The 15586-nt window shown below is 50.8% G+C and overlaps 1 protein-coding gene across 5 annotated transcripts; it reads left to right on the top strand.

Moving 5' to 3' along the window:
* Nucleotides 1-283: 283 nt before the first annotated feature.
* LYRM9 (LYR motif containing 9) lies at nt 284-15365 on the top strand. 5 transcript variants are annotated; one of them, XM_070478748.1, is made up of 7 exons: nt 328-364; nt 2296-2487; nt 2750-2862; nt 9433-9576; nt 10418-10560; nt 12223-12315; nt 13194-15365. In XM_070478748.1, the coding sequence occupies exons 5-7, from the start codon at nt 10435-10437 to the stop codon at nt 13209-13211; spliced, it is 237 nt and encodes a 78-aa protein (XP_070334849.1). In that variant the 5' UTR covers nt 328-364; nt 2296-2487; nt 2750-2862; nt 9433-9576; nt 10418-10434; the 3' UTR covers nt 13212-15365. The 5 variants fall into 5 exon arrangements, 4 of the variants coding, with proteins under 4 accessions (XP_020757743.1, XP_020757745.1, XP_070334849.1 ...); XM_070478749.1 differs by lacking the exon at nt 2750-2862; XM_020902084.2 differs by lacking the exons at nt 2296-2487; nt 2750-2862 and having other exon boundaries at nt 284-364.
* Nucleotides 15366-15586: the final 221 nt, after the last annotated feature.

Here is a 15586-nt window from a genome sequence, read left to right as displayed (position 1 = left end):
AGTGTGTGTTTCAAGAAGGCTGTTGCCCAGTCAACTGTCCAACTCTTTGAGACCCCATGGACGGTAGCCCGCCAGGCTCCTCTGTCCATGGGCTCTCCTGCAAGAATCCTGGAGTGGGTTGCTACTTCCTTCTCCGAGAAGAAGGCTGTTAGTTGGACAGCTTTCTTTTTTCAAGAGGGTGGGTCCGATCAGGGGAAAGGGCACGCAATACAGCTCCCTCATTAACAGACGCCAAGTCCCACGCACGCCCGAAAGAGGGCGCTCCGCGCACAGTCGCCTGGCGGGGGCGGTGCTTCAGCGGCCGCGGGGCGCAGGCGCACTCGTGGCCGCCGCGTCCGAGGCGGATGTTCCCCAGCGGAGGCGGGTGAGCGGCTCTGCGCAGGCCGAGGGCGGGAGTGTGGGCGGTCGCGCGGGGATCCGAGCCACCTGGGGCGGCAGGGACGGACTGCAGTTAGGAGGCCTCGGGGTGTACTCGACCTGGCGCGGCCTGTGGAAGACTCAGCGCCGCTCTCTCGACCCTCTGGCCTCCAGAGAGCCGTGTCCTCCGGAGTGCGGCTCCATGTACACGCCGCAGGCCTCGCGGGGCTGGCTGACAGCCGCGGGTCGGGGGAGAAGGCCCGGGACTTCGGGAAGGGGGCTTGGGGGCGCCACGAGGAGCCCAGGGGTCTGCGGGCGCCGGGCCTGCGGTGAAATGTACCTGTCGGGCCTCGGTTTGCCAATTTTTAAAAGCAATCATGGCCCCTGCGCGGCCCGAGTGCTCGTAGCACCCTGTGAGCGCGCTTACCTCGAGTCACCTTCATCTACTCTTCTGCCTAACAGATCGAGTCCGTGGCCGGAACTCCTGAGCCCTTGGGAGTTAATCTTTCCTTTTGTTTGTTTTTACACGGCATACAGTTCACCCCCTTAAAGTGAACATCTCAGTGTCTTTTTAGTTTAGTCACAGGGCTCAGGCTTCTCTCTCTGCCCTCACCCAGCCACACTCTCCTTGTCCCTCAGATTTAATGTCCCTTTCTCAAGAAACCTTCTCTGACCCTTGACTGGGTGAGGGACCCCGTGTGCCAGCCTCTCGGGACATGAATTCCACTTTGTGTGTGTGTGTGCGTGCTCAGTCGTGCCCCACTCTTTGCGACCTCATGGACTGTAACCCACCAGGCAGCTCTGTCCACGGAATTTTCCAGGCAAGAGTACTGGAGTGGGTTGCCATTTCCTTCTCCAGGGGCTCTTCCCAACACCGAGATCTCACCCACATTTCTTGAGTCTCCAGCATTGGCAGGGGAATTCTTGGCCAGCTGGGCATGCCCAGTCGCTTCATTCAGTATGCCCAGTTCTTTGTGACCCCACGGACTGTATCCTGCAGGCTCCCCTGTCCATGGGATTCTCCAGGCAAGAATACTGGAGTGGGTTGCCATGCCCTCCTCCAGGGGATCTTCCCAATCCAGGGATCGAACATGGATGTCCTGCATTACAGGTAGATTCTTTACTGTCTGAGCCACTGGAGAAGCCTGCACCATCTGTAGTATTTAGCTAATACTGTTTTTTTTTTTTAAATTATCCTCTGTTAATGTGTAAATTTCTTGGGGTGAAGGGTCACCTTGATTGTTTCTGTAACTCCAGCATCTAGCACTTCATCGGTGCTTGATGACTGTTTCAGCACACACACAGTGCTCAGGACACAGCCATGAACAAAATTAACTCCCTGCTCTTGTGGAGCTTACACTCCAGAGGGGGGATGAATACAAAGAGAAATAATTAAATATATATGGTGGTGGAAAATGCTGTGGAGCAAAGAAGGAGGGACTGCAGTGTGGTCCGAGAAGGTCTCAAGTGTGACCTGGATACACAGGTGGGTGAGCCACGTGGGTGCCCTGAAGAGCGATTAGGTATGTGAAGGCCAGCAAGGAGGCCAGGAGGAGGAGGAGCAGGAGAGGAAAACGGTAAACTAGGAGCCCTTGGCTCAAGGGCCCTTGGAGACACGCCCTGGTGTGTGTAGAAACAGCTTGAGATAAGAGAGAAGCCCAGCTGTGGCTCTCAGCAGGTTCTTCTGTGTGACCTTGAGCCTCAGTTTAAATAGTCCCTTTGAAATACCCAGCCCAGTATCTGACGCCTGGTAGCTGTGCTAGTTCCCTTCTTTGACCCTCGAGTAGACTGTGGTGGCCTGTGTGGGCAAAGCCATTGGCATAAAGCAGTCTGATATCACTAGATTCAGCTCAGGTTGCTAGTGGCTCTGCTCTGCAACCAGCGTGTTTACCTTTTGGATGATGTTTCTGGTTTGCTTTTGGGGGATGACCTCACCAGGTTCACCTCTAACACATGAAGGCCCAGGGTGGTCTGGGCCTACAAATGAGCTGTTCGAGATCCTTTGAGACAGCACATGTAATAGAGCTGAGGATTCAGAGCCCGAGGACCCGAGTTTGAGACCTGGCTCTGCCACCTGCTGGCTTCATGTCTTCAGGACAGTCCCCTCCTCCTGCCTTTAGTTCCTCTCTGGTAAGTGAGTCTCCATTAGTACACATTTATTGAGATTTTGTTATGTTCCCGGGCACTGTTGACTATGGAGGGGTGACTAATACAATAGAGTCTGTCCCCCAGAAGCTCACAGACATCTAGGATCACAGGTAGCCGGGTAGAGTAGGAAAGGGTAAGATGTCCAAGTATCCAACGGTGCCAGCCCCTGGCCTAGGCACCGTACTGATGTGAATTTGTGTGATCTTTGCAAATCCCCCAGTGAGGTATATATTCTGTTGTCCAGTTTATAGAGGAGGAGGCAGAAGATCAGAGAAGGTGAGTTTCATGAGAGAAGATGGAAACAGACTTCATCCAACCAGACTTGGATAAAGAACATTCCACAGAGGCTGGTGAAGGGTATGTTTTTTGTAGGATGTGTCTGTGGGTGGCACTGTGGGGGCCGGACTGGAAGGAGAGAGTCTGATTAGGAGGCATTGTTCCAAAGCTGGAAACAGAGGTAGTGTCTACAGAGGCTGCAAGGCTCAAGGGTGGAACATGGGATTGGAGCCTTGACCATGTGAAGAGACACTGGAAGAGTAAAGGTTGTTCCGTTTCTAACTTAAGAGAGCGTGCATGCAAGCTGGAGCCCTGCAACTGGGGGGAGCAGAACCATTCTGTTCCTGTATTGTGACTTTCCTCATCCCGAAGAATAATTGCATATTTAAACAATGGGTTGTTCAGGCTTAATTTAGCTTGTATCTGTGCTCAGTGGAGCATAATTTCTGATTATTGTCTGTGGTTCCATTCTTTCTTTTTTAATGTATGGCTTTTTCCCCCATTTATTTTTAGGTGTCTTTTTGTCAGGGCACAGGTCAGGGAAAGAGACAGTGGGGTTAAACAGGGCTGAAGCCCTATTTTTCAGCATCTTTGATGGTGATACCTTGCGGCTCCCAGGAAATTCCCTTTGTGACTTTATTTTCATTCTTTTTCTTTATTCTGTCTCATTCTCCTGTATTCTGTCGTCATCTTTTGAAGAGTTCATAAACTCTTCAGAGTTTCCTAGGAGCTTTTTTGTTTTGTTTTGGTATCTCTGGTTACTCCTTTGGTTGTGTAAGTGACATTAGTCTTGGGACTTGTGTTTTCGTCTGTATGCAGGGGGAAGTCATAGATGGGGTTCTTGGGCTTCTGAAAAGCATGGAATAAGGGTTTATGGAGAAGGTCGAAAAACAGGAACTGGACGTAGTATAGTCAAATGCTTCCATGGATGCTAGGACCTGGTCCTGACGAGCCCTGGGGAGAGTTCTCAGTTGGGGTCCTTAGCCCTGATCTGGACAACATTTGTGAGTGTCTCAGATATGGATGTAGGTGGTGTTAGGAGCAGGTAAGGGCATGGACTTTGGAATAAAATAGGCCTAGGTTTGATTCCTCACCTGACCGTGTACTCAGAACAGCTATATGGCCTCTAGCAAGTTGCTTACATCTAGAGTTGCAGTTTCCCTGTCTGTAAAATGGGGCTAATGATACCCAGTCCATAAGGCTGTTCTGAGGGTACATGAGAGAACACATGTAAAGCTCTCAGCACCCCCCTGGCACATGCTAGTCACTCGCTGAATGGCAGGTGGTAAGACATGCCGTCAGCTGTGCAGAGGCTCCGGGTGGGAGAGCCAGGGAACCTGCCAGGCGTTCACCTCTGTGCTCCGAGGGCTGAGTCTAGAGTCACACGGGCTAGAGGCTCCGAATGGCCTTGCAGGGGTGGCTGCGGAGCTTCTTGAAGTTACTGTCTCTTTTTACCGCATTTGTGATTCGTATGTGATTGCTTCTTTGCTTTTGTTGTGGTGAATTGAATTGAATAACAGACAGGATCTGGTACCCCAGAGATTGTGGCAGATTGTGACTCTGGACTGAATTAATAAAATACAAGATTGGGAAATAGACTTAAGCATAGTTCACGGGAAAAAAGTTCCTTTGAGTCAAATGCCAGGGCCATATGAGGGCTGGAGCGGAGAAGGCAGTCTGGGTTGCATTCCTTGGGTTCCCCTGTAGAGGAGCTGGGAATTGCCCCCATGAGCTCCAGTGCCCACGGAGCTGGTCAGAACACAAGCAAACTGTGGTTTTTCCCTCTGGAGTATGTTTAAGAGTGAGATGGATAATGGGGGGGGGGGGGGGTGGTGTCCAGAGAGAGGAGGGTGAGTGAGATGGGGGTTACAGCACTTTTAGCATGCTTATCTCAGAAAAGATAAGGCTGAGGGTCTGGGATAACTGACCTTGAATACTGACAGTCTGGACGTGGCAGTAGGTTAGGGAGACTTTAGCTCCAAAAGGCAGAGCTCAGAACAGTGAGTAAAATGTTCCAGAGCAGATCTCAACTCCGAAGTGAAAGGACTTCAGTGCACTGCTGAGAGGGAAGGAGTTGAGGGAGAAAAACTGGGTGACTCCCCGCCAGTAAGAAGAGATTTTTTGACACCCGGTGTGCGGAGGTCGCGTTCAGGGCTCTGGCATCCTGGTTTTGAAGGGTGACCTACTTTGCACTATTTCTATTCATTCAAGTTGACACCTTTTCCCCTGAGCCTGCTACTTCGGGTGTTTTTGTAAGTTTCTAATTCATTAAAGGCTGTAGGATGAGTAACCAGAACTCACTTCTGATTTGGGAAAAAGCTAAATAAATTTCACCTGATCTGTAGTTTGATTTAAAAGGAAAAAAAGGTCTATTTTTTTCTTCCTTTCTGATGTATAGAGAGCTTACTGAGTCGATGAAACCCACAAATCTCTCTTGATCTCACTTTGCACCAAAGGCTTCCTTTAGCAGGCCATTCCTATTGTGGACATGTGTGCTCAGTCACATCCAACTCTTGGCAACCTCATGGACTGTGGCCCACCGGGCTCCTCTTATCCATGGAATTTTTCAGACAAGAAAACTGGAGTGGGTTGCTCTTTTGTCATCAAGCGGATCTTCCCAGCCCAGGGATTGAACCCGCATCTCTTGTGTCTCCTGCATTGGCAGGCAGGTTCTTTCAGATAGAAGCGTGAAAAAAGGGCATCTTGACTTACTCTTCTTTCTTTTACTGCTCCTCCAGGGTTAGAGCAGGGCCTGGGAGAGGGAGGTCATATTCCGTGAGTCACTGTCATAAACCAGGCACATGTGTCTCTTATTTAATACTCACATCAGCCTTACCATGGTTTGGGGCCCACATGCTTCACAGTTCTACTCAGTCAGTACTCGGGGGCAGAAAAATGGCCTGACAGTTGTAGGGGAGAGAGAGGATTCACTCTCGACACCCCTCTGTTGAGTAGCCACTGCATGCCAGGCGCTGTGGGAGGGACAGAGGAGATAGAGCTGGAAAGAGTGGAGAGTGTGTGGGGATTTGGTTGCAGTTGGGGTAGAGATAGGGGGTTGATTGGGGAACATCTTCAGCACCCCACTCCACCACAAATATACACATACTCAAGACCCTTGGGTTTGTTCTGTGGATGCCATGTAAAGATATCAAGCAGTGGACTCAAAGATGAGAGTTTTTCTTTCAGAGGCTCAGTCTGGCTGAGCATAGGGAGGGATTGAAGAGGGATTGAGAAGGGTGTTGGGTTAACCCAGGCCTAAGGAGTCCTTGGAAAAGGAACGGCCCCCTTTCGTCCAAGAACTTAGGGACGTTGGGGTGCTGGAGCTGGAGCCAAAGCCCACAGCCCAGCTCCACTGCTCACTGGTTGTGTGTTTGTGGGCATGTCAGCCCACTGTTCAGCCTCAGTTTCCACACCTGCAAAGTGGGGACAATAATGCTTTTCATCAGAGGGTAGTTTTAAAACAACCTGCACCATGCTTAGCGTCTTGGTTGGGTCTCAGGTGAAGATGGATTTTGTGGTGGAGGGGAGTTGAGGATACTCTGGTCTGAGGGCCTCTCTAGACTCAGTGAAGTAGGCGGCGTCAGTGGCCTGCGAGAGTTCCTGCAGATGAGCTGGAAGCTGGAAGAAGCCTGAAGTATCTGGGTGGGAAAGTAGGGTGTTTCTGCCAGAGGTGATGCCCAAAAGTACTGAGACATGGAGGATCATGCAGAAGGCAGCGGTCCTCACTTTACAGTGGGCGGGAGCACAGGACCATCTCTTACCTTTGGATCAAGAAGGCGGGGAGGAGGCTGAGCTGCTGTTTTCTCAAGCTTGGGGAGTGCTTGGATTTTGAGGTTCTTCAGTCAGCAAGCACTGATGGATGAGTCCACTGGGTGCCCAGGGCTGTCCTGGGCAGAGGCGCCGAGGTGGAGGGCCTGACACAGTCCTTGCCCTCGTGGGGTTTGGCTGGGCCGGGAGATGGACAAGAAAGCAGAGGGTGATTGCGTGGGCAAACAGATAAGGAAGTGAGTCTCATTCCATGTGGGGGTAAGAGGGGTAGGAGGAACTAGCCAAAAGGAAATTATTGAAAGTGTGTTAGAAGCTCTGAGAATCAAGGGAAAAGCTGGAGAACTGGGCAAGGATCTAGACATTTCTGGAAGGTCAGGCAACAGGATCTTACAGAAAAGCTCAAAGCAGGAAGAGGCTGATTCAGACCCACATAGCGGTGCATGAACTCATTTTTCCAGCTCTTTGTAATGCTCCTCAGGACCCTGTTTCCAGGGGTGGCAGATGCTCACAGGGTCCATGCCCGGGGGCTGTGCTCAGTGTGCTGGGTCGCTCAGCCCTGTCCGGTTCTTCGTGACAGGCTGTCTGCAGGGTGCCGTGCGAGCTCACGTTTGCCTGGACTCAGAGAGTCGTGGGTGATGTGTTGAGGGGTGGTGGAAAGGGGCCAGATCAAGAGCCGGTCTGGGAGGAAGGCAGTATGGAATTTATTCTATAGACCAGTGCTTTTTCAAAGTTCAGTACCACCTTCATGACTTGGCATATCCAGATTTTCAACTGCATTCTCACTTGCTTGATACATTTTTAAAAATCACATTTCTGCCCGTTCATTTTTTAAACTGTTTCAAGCTGTAATACCCATGAGATTATGGAATTTTTTTCTCATCACACATGAAAATAAATATCAAAGCATGACAATAAAAAGATATTGGTCCATATACTGCTTAAAATATTTTCATCTCTGTCCCATGTTTTGGGAAAAGTTGTCATGAGTGATGGGGCTGGAGTGGACATCAGGGGCTTTAAGCAGGAGCATGACTTGCTGTGATGTGTGTTTGGAAAGATTCACCCTGGCTGTTGATTGCAGAATAAATTGGCAGACAGTAGATTGTTGGGAACTCTTGCAGGTGTCTGCCTGAGATGTGATAAGTCAGCCAAGCCTATGCAGCGGAAATAGGAGGGAACAGATTTGAGGGGGTGTTCAGAGGCAGAATTTGTTAGGATTTAGAGACCAGTGGTGGGCTTCCCTGGTAGCTCAGTAGTAAAGAGTCTTCCTGCAATGCAGGAGACCTGGGTTCGATCCCTAGGTCAAGAAGATCCCCTGGAGAAGGGAATGGCTACCCACTTCAGTATTCCTGCCTGGAGAATCCCATACACAGGAGCCTGGCTGGCTGTAGTCCATGGGGTCACAAAGAGTTGGACACGACTGAAGGACTAACGTGCACACACACACACACAGACCAGTGGTGTGGGGATTGAGGAGAAGGTGGGCTGTCTCTGTGATGGCTTTGGGAAGACAGAGGTGTCTCTGATGAGGCAGGGAGCCAAGGTAGAGGCTAAGGTCAGATTCAAAGAGCAGGAGAAGTAAGCGTTCCTAGCCACAGGGTTTGACTACAGGTTTAGCAATGGTGATGTGAAGTTCCTTGCGCCTTAAATAATAGCAAACCCATGCTTTAAATTAAATTAAAGCATTTTAGACTCTTCTGAGTGACCCACACAGGCATTCTCTGCTCGTTATTATGAGAATGACTAAGTATTATAATTGAGCTGAAAATAATCTCCCGCCCATACTTGCTGGGTTGGTTTCTAAGTATTGAGTTTTTAAACAAAGTTGCATTCTCTCCAAGTGTTAATTTTAAAGACTGCAGATGGTAACCATCTGTTACACGACTAGCATTTTACAATGTTTGATTAGCACTTTATATAGTTTGGGGAAGCCTGTCCAGGGAGTCTGCCCTGCCCATCAGGTGGGGATTTCGATGATGTGTCTTCTGTGGGTGGCCCTTGAGAGCCTTTGCCCCACCATATGTGGTTGCCTTCTCTGCTGCGCTGAAGTGTGGCTAGTTGGCCTGGCAGATTGCGCCCTGCCCTGTGTGCAGTCTTCCTTAGAGCTGGAGCCATCGGAGCTCACTGGGGACGCAGAATGTGGGAGGGCTGGATCTCTCCATCAGTCAGGACTCTCTTGGTTGCAAGTGACAAAACAACAAACCCAAATTTAGGGGGGGGACTACCTTCAGGTACATGGTGTTTGGGCTCAGGTGACGACTTCACACCTGGTGTCACTCCGGGTCTCAGCTCTGCCATCTGCCCTTTCGCTTCAGTCTCAGGCTTCTAGAGGAGGCAAGATGGCTTCTTTGAAGGTGAAGTCCTCTCAGCATCAAGTCTAGAGTGGAGCACCCCTGCAGAGGCAGTGAGATCTGCTCTGGTTGGACCAGCTTGTCACGTGCCCGTCTGTGAGCCAATCCCAGTGACCATGTAGATGAAGGGCTCTGAATGGTCAGGCCTGGAGTGGAGCCCCGCCCAGACCTTGGGGGCGGAGACCTGGAAGGGTCCCCAGTGCCTCAGCCCCGGATGTTACCAGGTGGGGAGATGGGTGATGGGGGTCAGCGGCCACGAGCCCGCCCCAATGTGAGAGTGAGAGGCTAAAATACAAGGAGCAGTTGGCAAATTTAGCTGTGGAGACGGACAGACATTGTTACCAGGAAGATAATATGCTGCAAATGGAATGAAAGAGCCTCTGAAACTAGCTTCTTAGTAAGTTTCCTCTCCTAGTTTGAGATAGATTAGATTTCCTATCCTGGTTCTTTATTTTTTAGAGGGGGTGCAGGTTGTCTGTCTTTTTTATGTTACTTTTAAACCAAGGCCAACCACTTAATCTTGGTCTTCTAGCTCTTCCATTTGGAACACAGTGAGCGTCTCTTTAAGAGGGGAAATCTGTGCAGAGGAGATAACAGATTCTATTCAGTCCAGTTCAACAAAGAGGGCACAAAGTGAAGTGTTGGGGCCCGGCCAGGCTCTGGAGGCCTGCAGCAGGTGAGTCCCCAGCAGTGTGGGAAGTGCTATAACAGCTTCAGGAACAGGGCACTGTAGCCCCCTCACACACACACCAAGCAAGGGACAGTCCTGAAGGGCTTCCCGGAGGAAGCAACACCGAGCTGGCCCTGAAAGGACGAGCACGGGTGTCTCGGGGGAGGAGATGGGGAAGGGAGCTCCAGGCTAAGGGGGCCATGTGTGCATAGGCGTAAGAGGTGATCTACTTGATGGCTCAGGGGATCTGGGAGAAGATCCTTGCATCTGACAGTGGGGTGAGCCCAGCACATTGGTTCCAGAGCTCATTCTGGTGTCAGTGTGGCGGCGGCTGGGGAATGACAGGCTTCAGGCAGGGACTCCAGGCAAGATGCTGTGGTCGTGGTCCAGGCAGGATCCTGTGCGCATCTTGTTAAATTGCAGGCCTGGTTGTTTTTGGGTGAGATTGGGTTTCTCATTAGCTGCTGGTGATGTCAGTGCTGCCTGTCTAGGACCACACTTTGACTAGCAAGGCTCAGACCTCTGGGCATCTCCACTCTCTGCTCCATCCTCCTGAAGTCAGCTGGTTTCTCCGTGATTGTGATGCAGGGTCTTCTTGCTTGTGGTCAGTCTCCAGAAGAAAGACCACAGGATGCGGCCATGCCTCCTACCTTTGTCCTTGCCGACCTGCTTGGGGCTGAGCCTTCTGCAGGGCTGATGCCCAGCCTGAGCTCAGGGGCTCGGTTCCATGGGGATCTGGCCTCCATCCACACTGGATCAAATATGCATGCTTCCCAGAGTGCTGGAAACTGGGGGCCAGGGCACAGAATTGGCTGGATGCCTAGAAGTGATGCTCTGTGTTTTCCAGGGACTGGGGTCTGGCGGATGGCCCCACTACCAGGGGCAGAGCTGGTCCAGACGCCGCTGCAGCTCTACCGATACCTGCTGCGCTGTTGCCGGCAGCTGCCAACCGTGGGCATCCAGGAGCATTATAAGCATGCCATCAGGCAGGTGGGAGCAGGGTACGCTGGGCTTGGGGTCGGGGTGGGGCTTCCTGTGGTGGGGCCGTCACAGGGTTGGGGGCCAGTGGCAGTGGGCAGGGCTGGTCTTTCAAGTGGTGATGGTGTGGGGTGGTGGCATTTGAGTAAGAGCTACCGGAAAGCGGTGCTGGCCAGCCCAGCTCCTCTCTAGTTTCTGTTTAGGAAACAGAATGCATCATCTGGGCACACCAACTCTGTGCCAAGGCTTGAATAAGACAGCTGAATGGATAATTAAAATTGAGTGTGAGACATAACATCATTTTGACAGGCATTTCTGCCAATAATGCACAACCTGAATTTAATCATGAGGAAACATTAGGTAAACCCAGACTAAGTGACCATCTACCACTTAATGGCCTATGCACACCAAACACGTCAATGTCATGGAACACAAAGGCAGACGGCTACTCTGATTTAAAGGGGACTAAAGAGACGTGACAAGTAAGTGTCAAGAGTGATCCCAGACCAGAAAAAACGATGATAAAGAAGATTACTGGGAAATTCATGAAGTTGAAATATGAACTGTAGGTTAGATAATAGTATTATGTCAGTGTTTCTCATTTTGATTACTGTGGTCAAGTACGAGAATGCTTGTGTTTACACGTCTGAAGTATTCAAGGATGAAGGGCATGATACCTGCAACTTTTAAATGATTTCTCAAATTTTTATACAAACCCATATAGAGAATGATAAAGCAAATGTGGCAAAATATTAACAGTTGGTGTTTCCAGTAGGGAATTCTTTCATATTATTCTTACAGCTTTTCTGTAGATTAGAAATTATTTCCAAATAAAAAGTTAAAAACTAAAATGTATACAAATATGATGTGGAAATTTTAAAAAAAGGCAGCAACAGAGAGCTGTGGAAGTATGGAGAAGGAGCAATTAACTGTCTGAGGGAATCAGAGAGGATTTCCTGGAGGTGAGCATTTGAGTTGCTCCTGAAGATAAGTAGGAGGACATGTGGGGTTGAGAGTGGCAGGTCAGAGGAAGTCACCAGTTCTTTTGAAGGGCCACGAGTGCCACACAGTGGACCTGAGTCTCATGTTGCTACTCAAAGGGGAACATCTGGCCAAGGCAAACAGCAGACCCACACTGCGCCACTTTGGGCCTGGCTGGATTTTCCAGAGCCCCCATCCCCATTCCCCTTCCTTCCCTGCCTGACTTTCCAACAGGGGCCAAGAGAAACTCTGTTCTTCCCCAGGGAGAAGGCATGCAGCGAGCTCAGCCTGCTGACAGTAGGCTTCCTGGGAGCAGCAGAGAGATCGGAGCGTCCCTTAGGCCCCTGCTGCCTGATAACCTTTGGACCTAGCTTGATTCGGGGGTAACTCGGGGCCAGTCTTCCCTTTCACGGCTGCCCTGCTGGTAGGAGCACAGGCTGTGTAGTCAGACGGTCCAGGATTCAGATGCTGCTGCCATTGCCTAGTGGCGAGTTAGAGTTTTGGAGCCTGTTTGCTCACCTCAGGGCAGGATCGTCGTAACTGTGTGTGGGAAAAAAAAACACAACTGTGTGTGGAAGAGTAAGAGCAATGCCAAGTACCCATGCCCACCACGTGCCTGGCTCTTGACTGGAGCTCTGAAGCTGCCAGTCCTAAGTTTTGCCAAGTCATTGTGTCTTATACTTAAACCCCCAGAGTTTCCGGGTTCATTCGGATGAGGACAACCCTGAGAGGATCCAGCAGATTATTAAGAGAGCCATTGAAGATGCCGACTGGATCCTGAACAAAGTAAGCCCTTGGCTCCTGTTTTCACCTGCAAGTTGGGAGTTGAGCGCTATAATCTCCGTGACCACTAGGGGTCGCCCCAGCCCCACAGTTGAGACTAATGAGTGTTTCCCGCCCCTGACCAGCAGCTCCCCTCCTCCAGAAGACTAAAGGGGATGGCACATGCCCTTCCGGTTGCAGTTTCTGCAAAGGGGTGCACATCCTCAGTCCCTAAAGGCAAACAGTACTGAATAAGCTAAGATGGGGCTACAGGAAGACGGAAGAGAGGAGTCTTCCAGGCAATAATAGTGCCAAAACCGACAGCAGCCTTGTGATGGCTCAGAGAGGAAAGCTGGCTGGGTGAGGCCGCATTACTGAGGAAACATTCAAGTATCTGTTTTGGTGGCGGCAGGAAGGGAGTCAGAATATAGACAGGCTTGCTGGTCCTCACACTTTGGTATTAGAACAGCCTGAGAGCTGGAGCACACCCCACCTTCCTGTCCTTCTGAATCAGATCCTCCAGGTGTGGGGTCTAGGATTTGTTTTTGAAACTCAGGGATAAGACCAGATGGTTTCTGAATGTTGCCTTCTAGAACCTGAGATTCTTTTTTCCCCTCTGAATAAGACTCAGCTTGAAGAGAAGGCTGGACCGACCACAGTTTTCAGTTCCAGTGTTCCTGGTGTCGTTCTTGTACTCTCTCCCTAACTCCATCAGTTTCCTTTTCCGTGGGTACCAGCTAGAGACTTGACCGCCTGGTGCCTGCTGACAAGGTGTTACCGCCTCTATGAAGCCCCTGCAGGAGACGACTGAGGCCTAGTGACCACAGTTATCAGGATTTCCGGGGTCCTCCCTTCCCTTCTGGTTTCCCTCACCCACTCCTAATGATCGCTCTGTCTTACAGTATAAAAAACAAAACTGAGACTCCAGGGTGTAAAGAGTGCAGCTGACTTGGCGACGCTGACATGGAGAGCTCTCGCTTCACCCGGCTCTGACAGCAGCAGCAGCCATGCTGGGATATCTATTGGCCTGGTTGGCTGGGAGCAGGAAATCAGCGATAGGAGAAGCTTGTCATTTGCTCAGACTGCGCTTCCTGCCACATTGGTGTCCCCAGCGTCCTTCACATTTGCTTTTCCAGCTGGTGATGAGGTGAGCTTTGGGGAGAAGGTGTTTTCTCACTTTGCTCTGAAAGTGACTCATTTACTCTGGACATCATCCTTTGAGAGGCAGAGCTGGTATCCCCTCACACAGCGGCCTGTGCAGAGGACAGGGCATGGGCTTTACAATCAGGCTGATCTAGATTTGAAGCTCAGCTCGGTGGCTTTTCAAGGGTGGCTTCAAGTCCAGTTCTTCCTTCGTTAGGATTAGATAAGATGAAATCAAAGAGCCTGATGCAGGACATGGTATGTGGTGGGGCCAGTAAATGTCCTCCTGAGGAAGCCGGCTCTGACGCCCTCGTGGTGCTCACGCGTCTCTCTGGCTCCCTCAGCATCAGCTCTTAGTTCTCTGTGGGCTTGTCCTGTCCCTGCTTGTCACCCCAGGCCCTGAGCCCTCACAGTTGCACTGTGCCCGGCGGTCCGCCCAGCAGCTGCTCCTCCTGACACCGAGCCTCCCAGCCCAGAGAGACAGAAGCCCTGCTCTTTGTCTTCGTGGGATCTGTCGTGTCTCAGAGTGTCGAAACGAAAAACGCCAGGGCACCTGCAGTAGACGCCGATGTGTTCAGGCTGCAGTGAACCCGTGATCTTTGTGACCAGCTCTTGCCTACTTTGGCTCCATCTTAGAAGGAGAGGGAGGAGCAAGGAAGCAGTCGTGAGGGTCGTCGTGAGCCTGAAGTCTGTGGAGAAGGCAGACCTGGGTCACGTCCCAGCTCCACACACAGTGCTCTCGGGTAACTTACCTCGCCTCCTTCAGTCCCGGTTTCCTCATCTATCCAGGCAGTAATGACCATACCTACCTCACGGGGCCGCAGTGAGCAGTCATAAGCCCTAATGTATGCCAAGTGCTTCCCCCAGGACCCGGCCTGGGGAGCCAGGGAGAAGGGAGCTCCTTTTCAAGAGATTGAGCTCCCTTTCAAGGTCACAAAATGACTAAGTTGGATCTGTGAATGTACCAAACCCTCTAGATTTAAGAGGGGAAGGACAGCAGTAGGGGCAGAGGGAAAGGAGGGTGAGAGGGAGGCAGGGGGGAGGGCGAGCAGGGAACATCAGGGTGACCGGCTGGAGTGGGCGGAGCAGCCAGAAGATGCAAGGAGAGACCACACCAGTGGTGAGTGTCCCCCGAGGACTCCCAGCCAGAGGATGAGCTTGCAATCACGTGACTTACAGTGACTCAGATACGCCCATGTGCGCTCAGCTGATCCGCAGATCATGAAGTAAATACATCAGAGCTCTGGTGTATGTTCCCTACTGTGTGCTGTCATGTTTGATGTTGAGGGTTAGAGCCAGGCAGACAGAAAACTGCCAGGAGGGATCATTCTTTCATGTTTTAATTCATTAATTGAAATGTATGGTCCTAGGTAAAGATAAAATTTCAGAACTTGCATGAAGGTTGAGGCATCTCTCTTCCAGGTGGGATCTGCACCAGTGGGAAACCTGCTGTCAGAGGAGGGGACCACAGGCGGGCCGCCTTTGCTAGCTTGGGGTGAGGGAGTGGCAGGGGGTGCCTGGCAGACGGGCAGTTTCACCAAAGGCTCGGAATGGCACCACTTGCTCAGGAAGTCCCACGCTCTTCTGTGTGGTTGACACTGTGGACTGAAGAGACGGTTCTGCAGCCATCTCTTTATGTAATTGTCTCCTTTCTGAGAGTGAACCCCTTGAGGGCAGGGGCCATATGCTGGTCGGTGCAAAATCTTCTGGGCCAGCTGTGTGCCTGCTGCCCAAGTGGTGAACTTTAAGCATTTGTTGAATGGAAGAATGATAATCCAGGCAAACTGATATGCCTTTTTTTTGGAGTGTTTATTGCTTTCTAATGATGGCGGATGCTGGGAGGTGGTGATTATTTCTTGGCCAACCACTGGTATGTGTGTATGTGTGTGTGTTCTTATCACTGATGCTCAAATAAAGTCTTAATACTATTATGGAAGTAGTTTTGACTTCGAGAATCTCCTGAAAGGATTTTAGGGATTCCTTGGACTGTACATGGAGTCCATGGACTGCACTTGAAGATCACTGTCTCTGTGTGTAATCTGAATAAACCAGAATACTAAGAGGATTTTTACCTCCTTTCTTGATACTGTGGCTTTGTTACTTTGCCTAAGATTGTATTCTTTTTTTTTTTTTTAAAGAACCAGTGTCATCT

The sequence above is a fragment of the Odocoileus virginianus genome, chromosome 17 (genome assembly GCF_023699985.2).
Source record: "Odocoileus virginianus isolate 20LAN1187 ecotype Illinois chromosome 17, Ovbor_1.2, whole genome shotgun sequence".
Classification (NCBI taxonomy): domain Eukaryota; kingdom Metazoa; phylum Chordata; class Mammalia; order Artiodactyla; family Cervidae; genus Odocoileus; species Odocoileus virginianus.
Note: the sequence above shows the minus strand (reverse complement) of the source record. Positions and strands in the feature narration are given on the sequence as shown.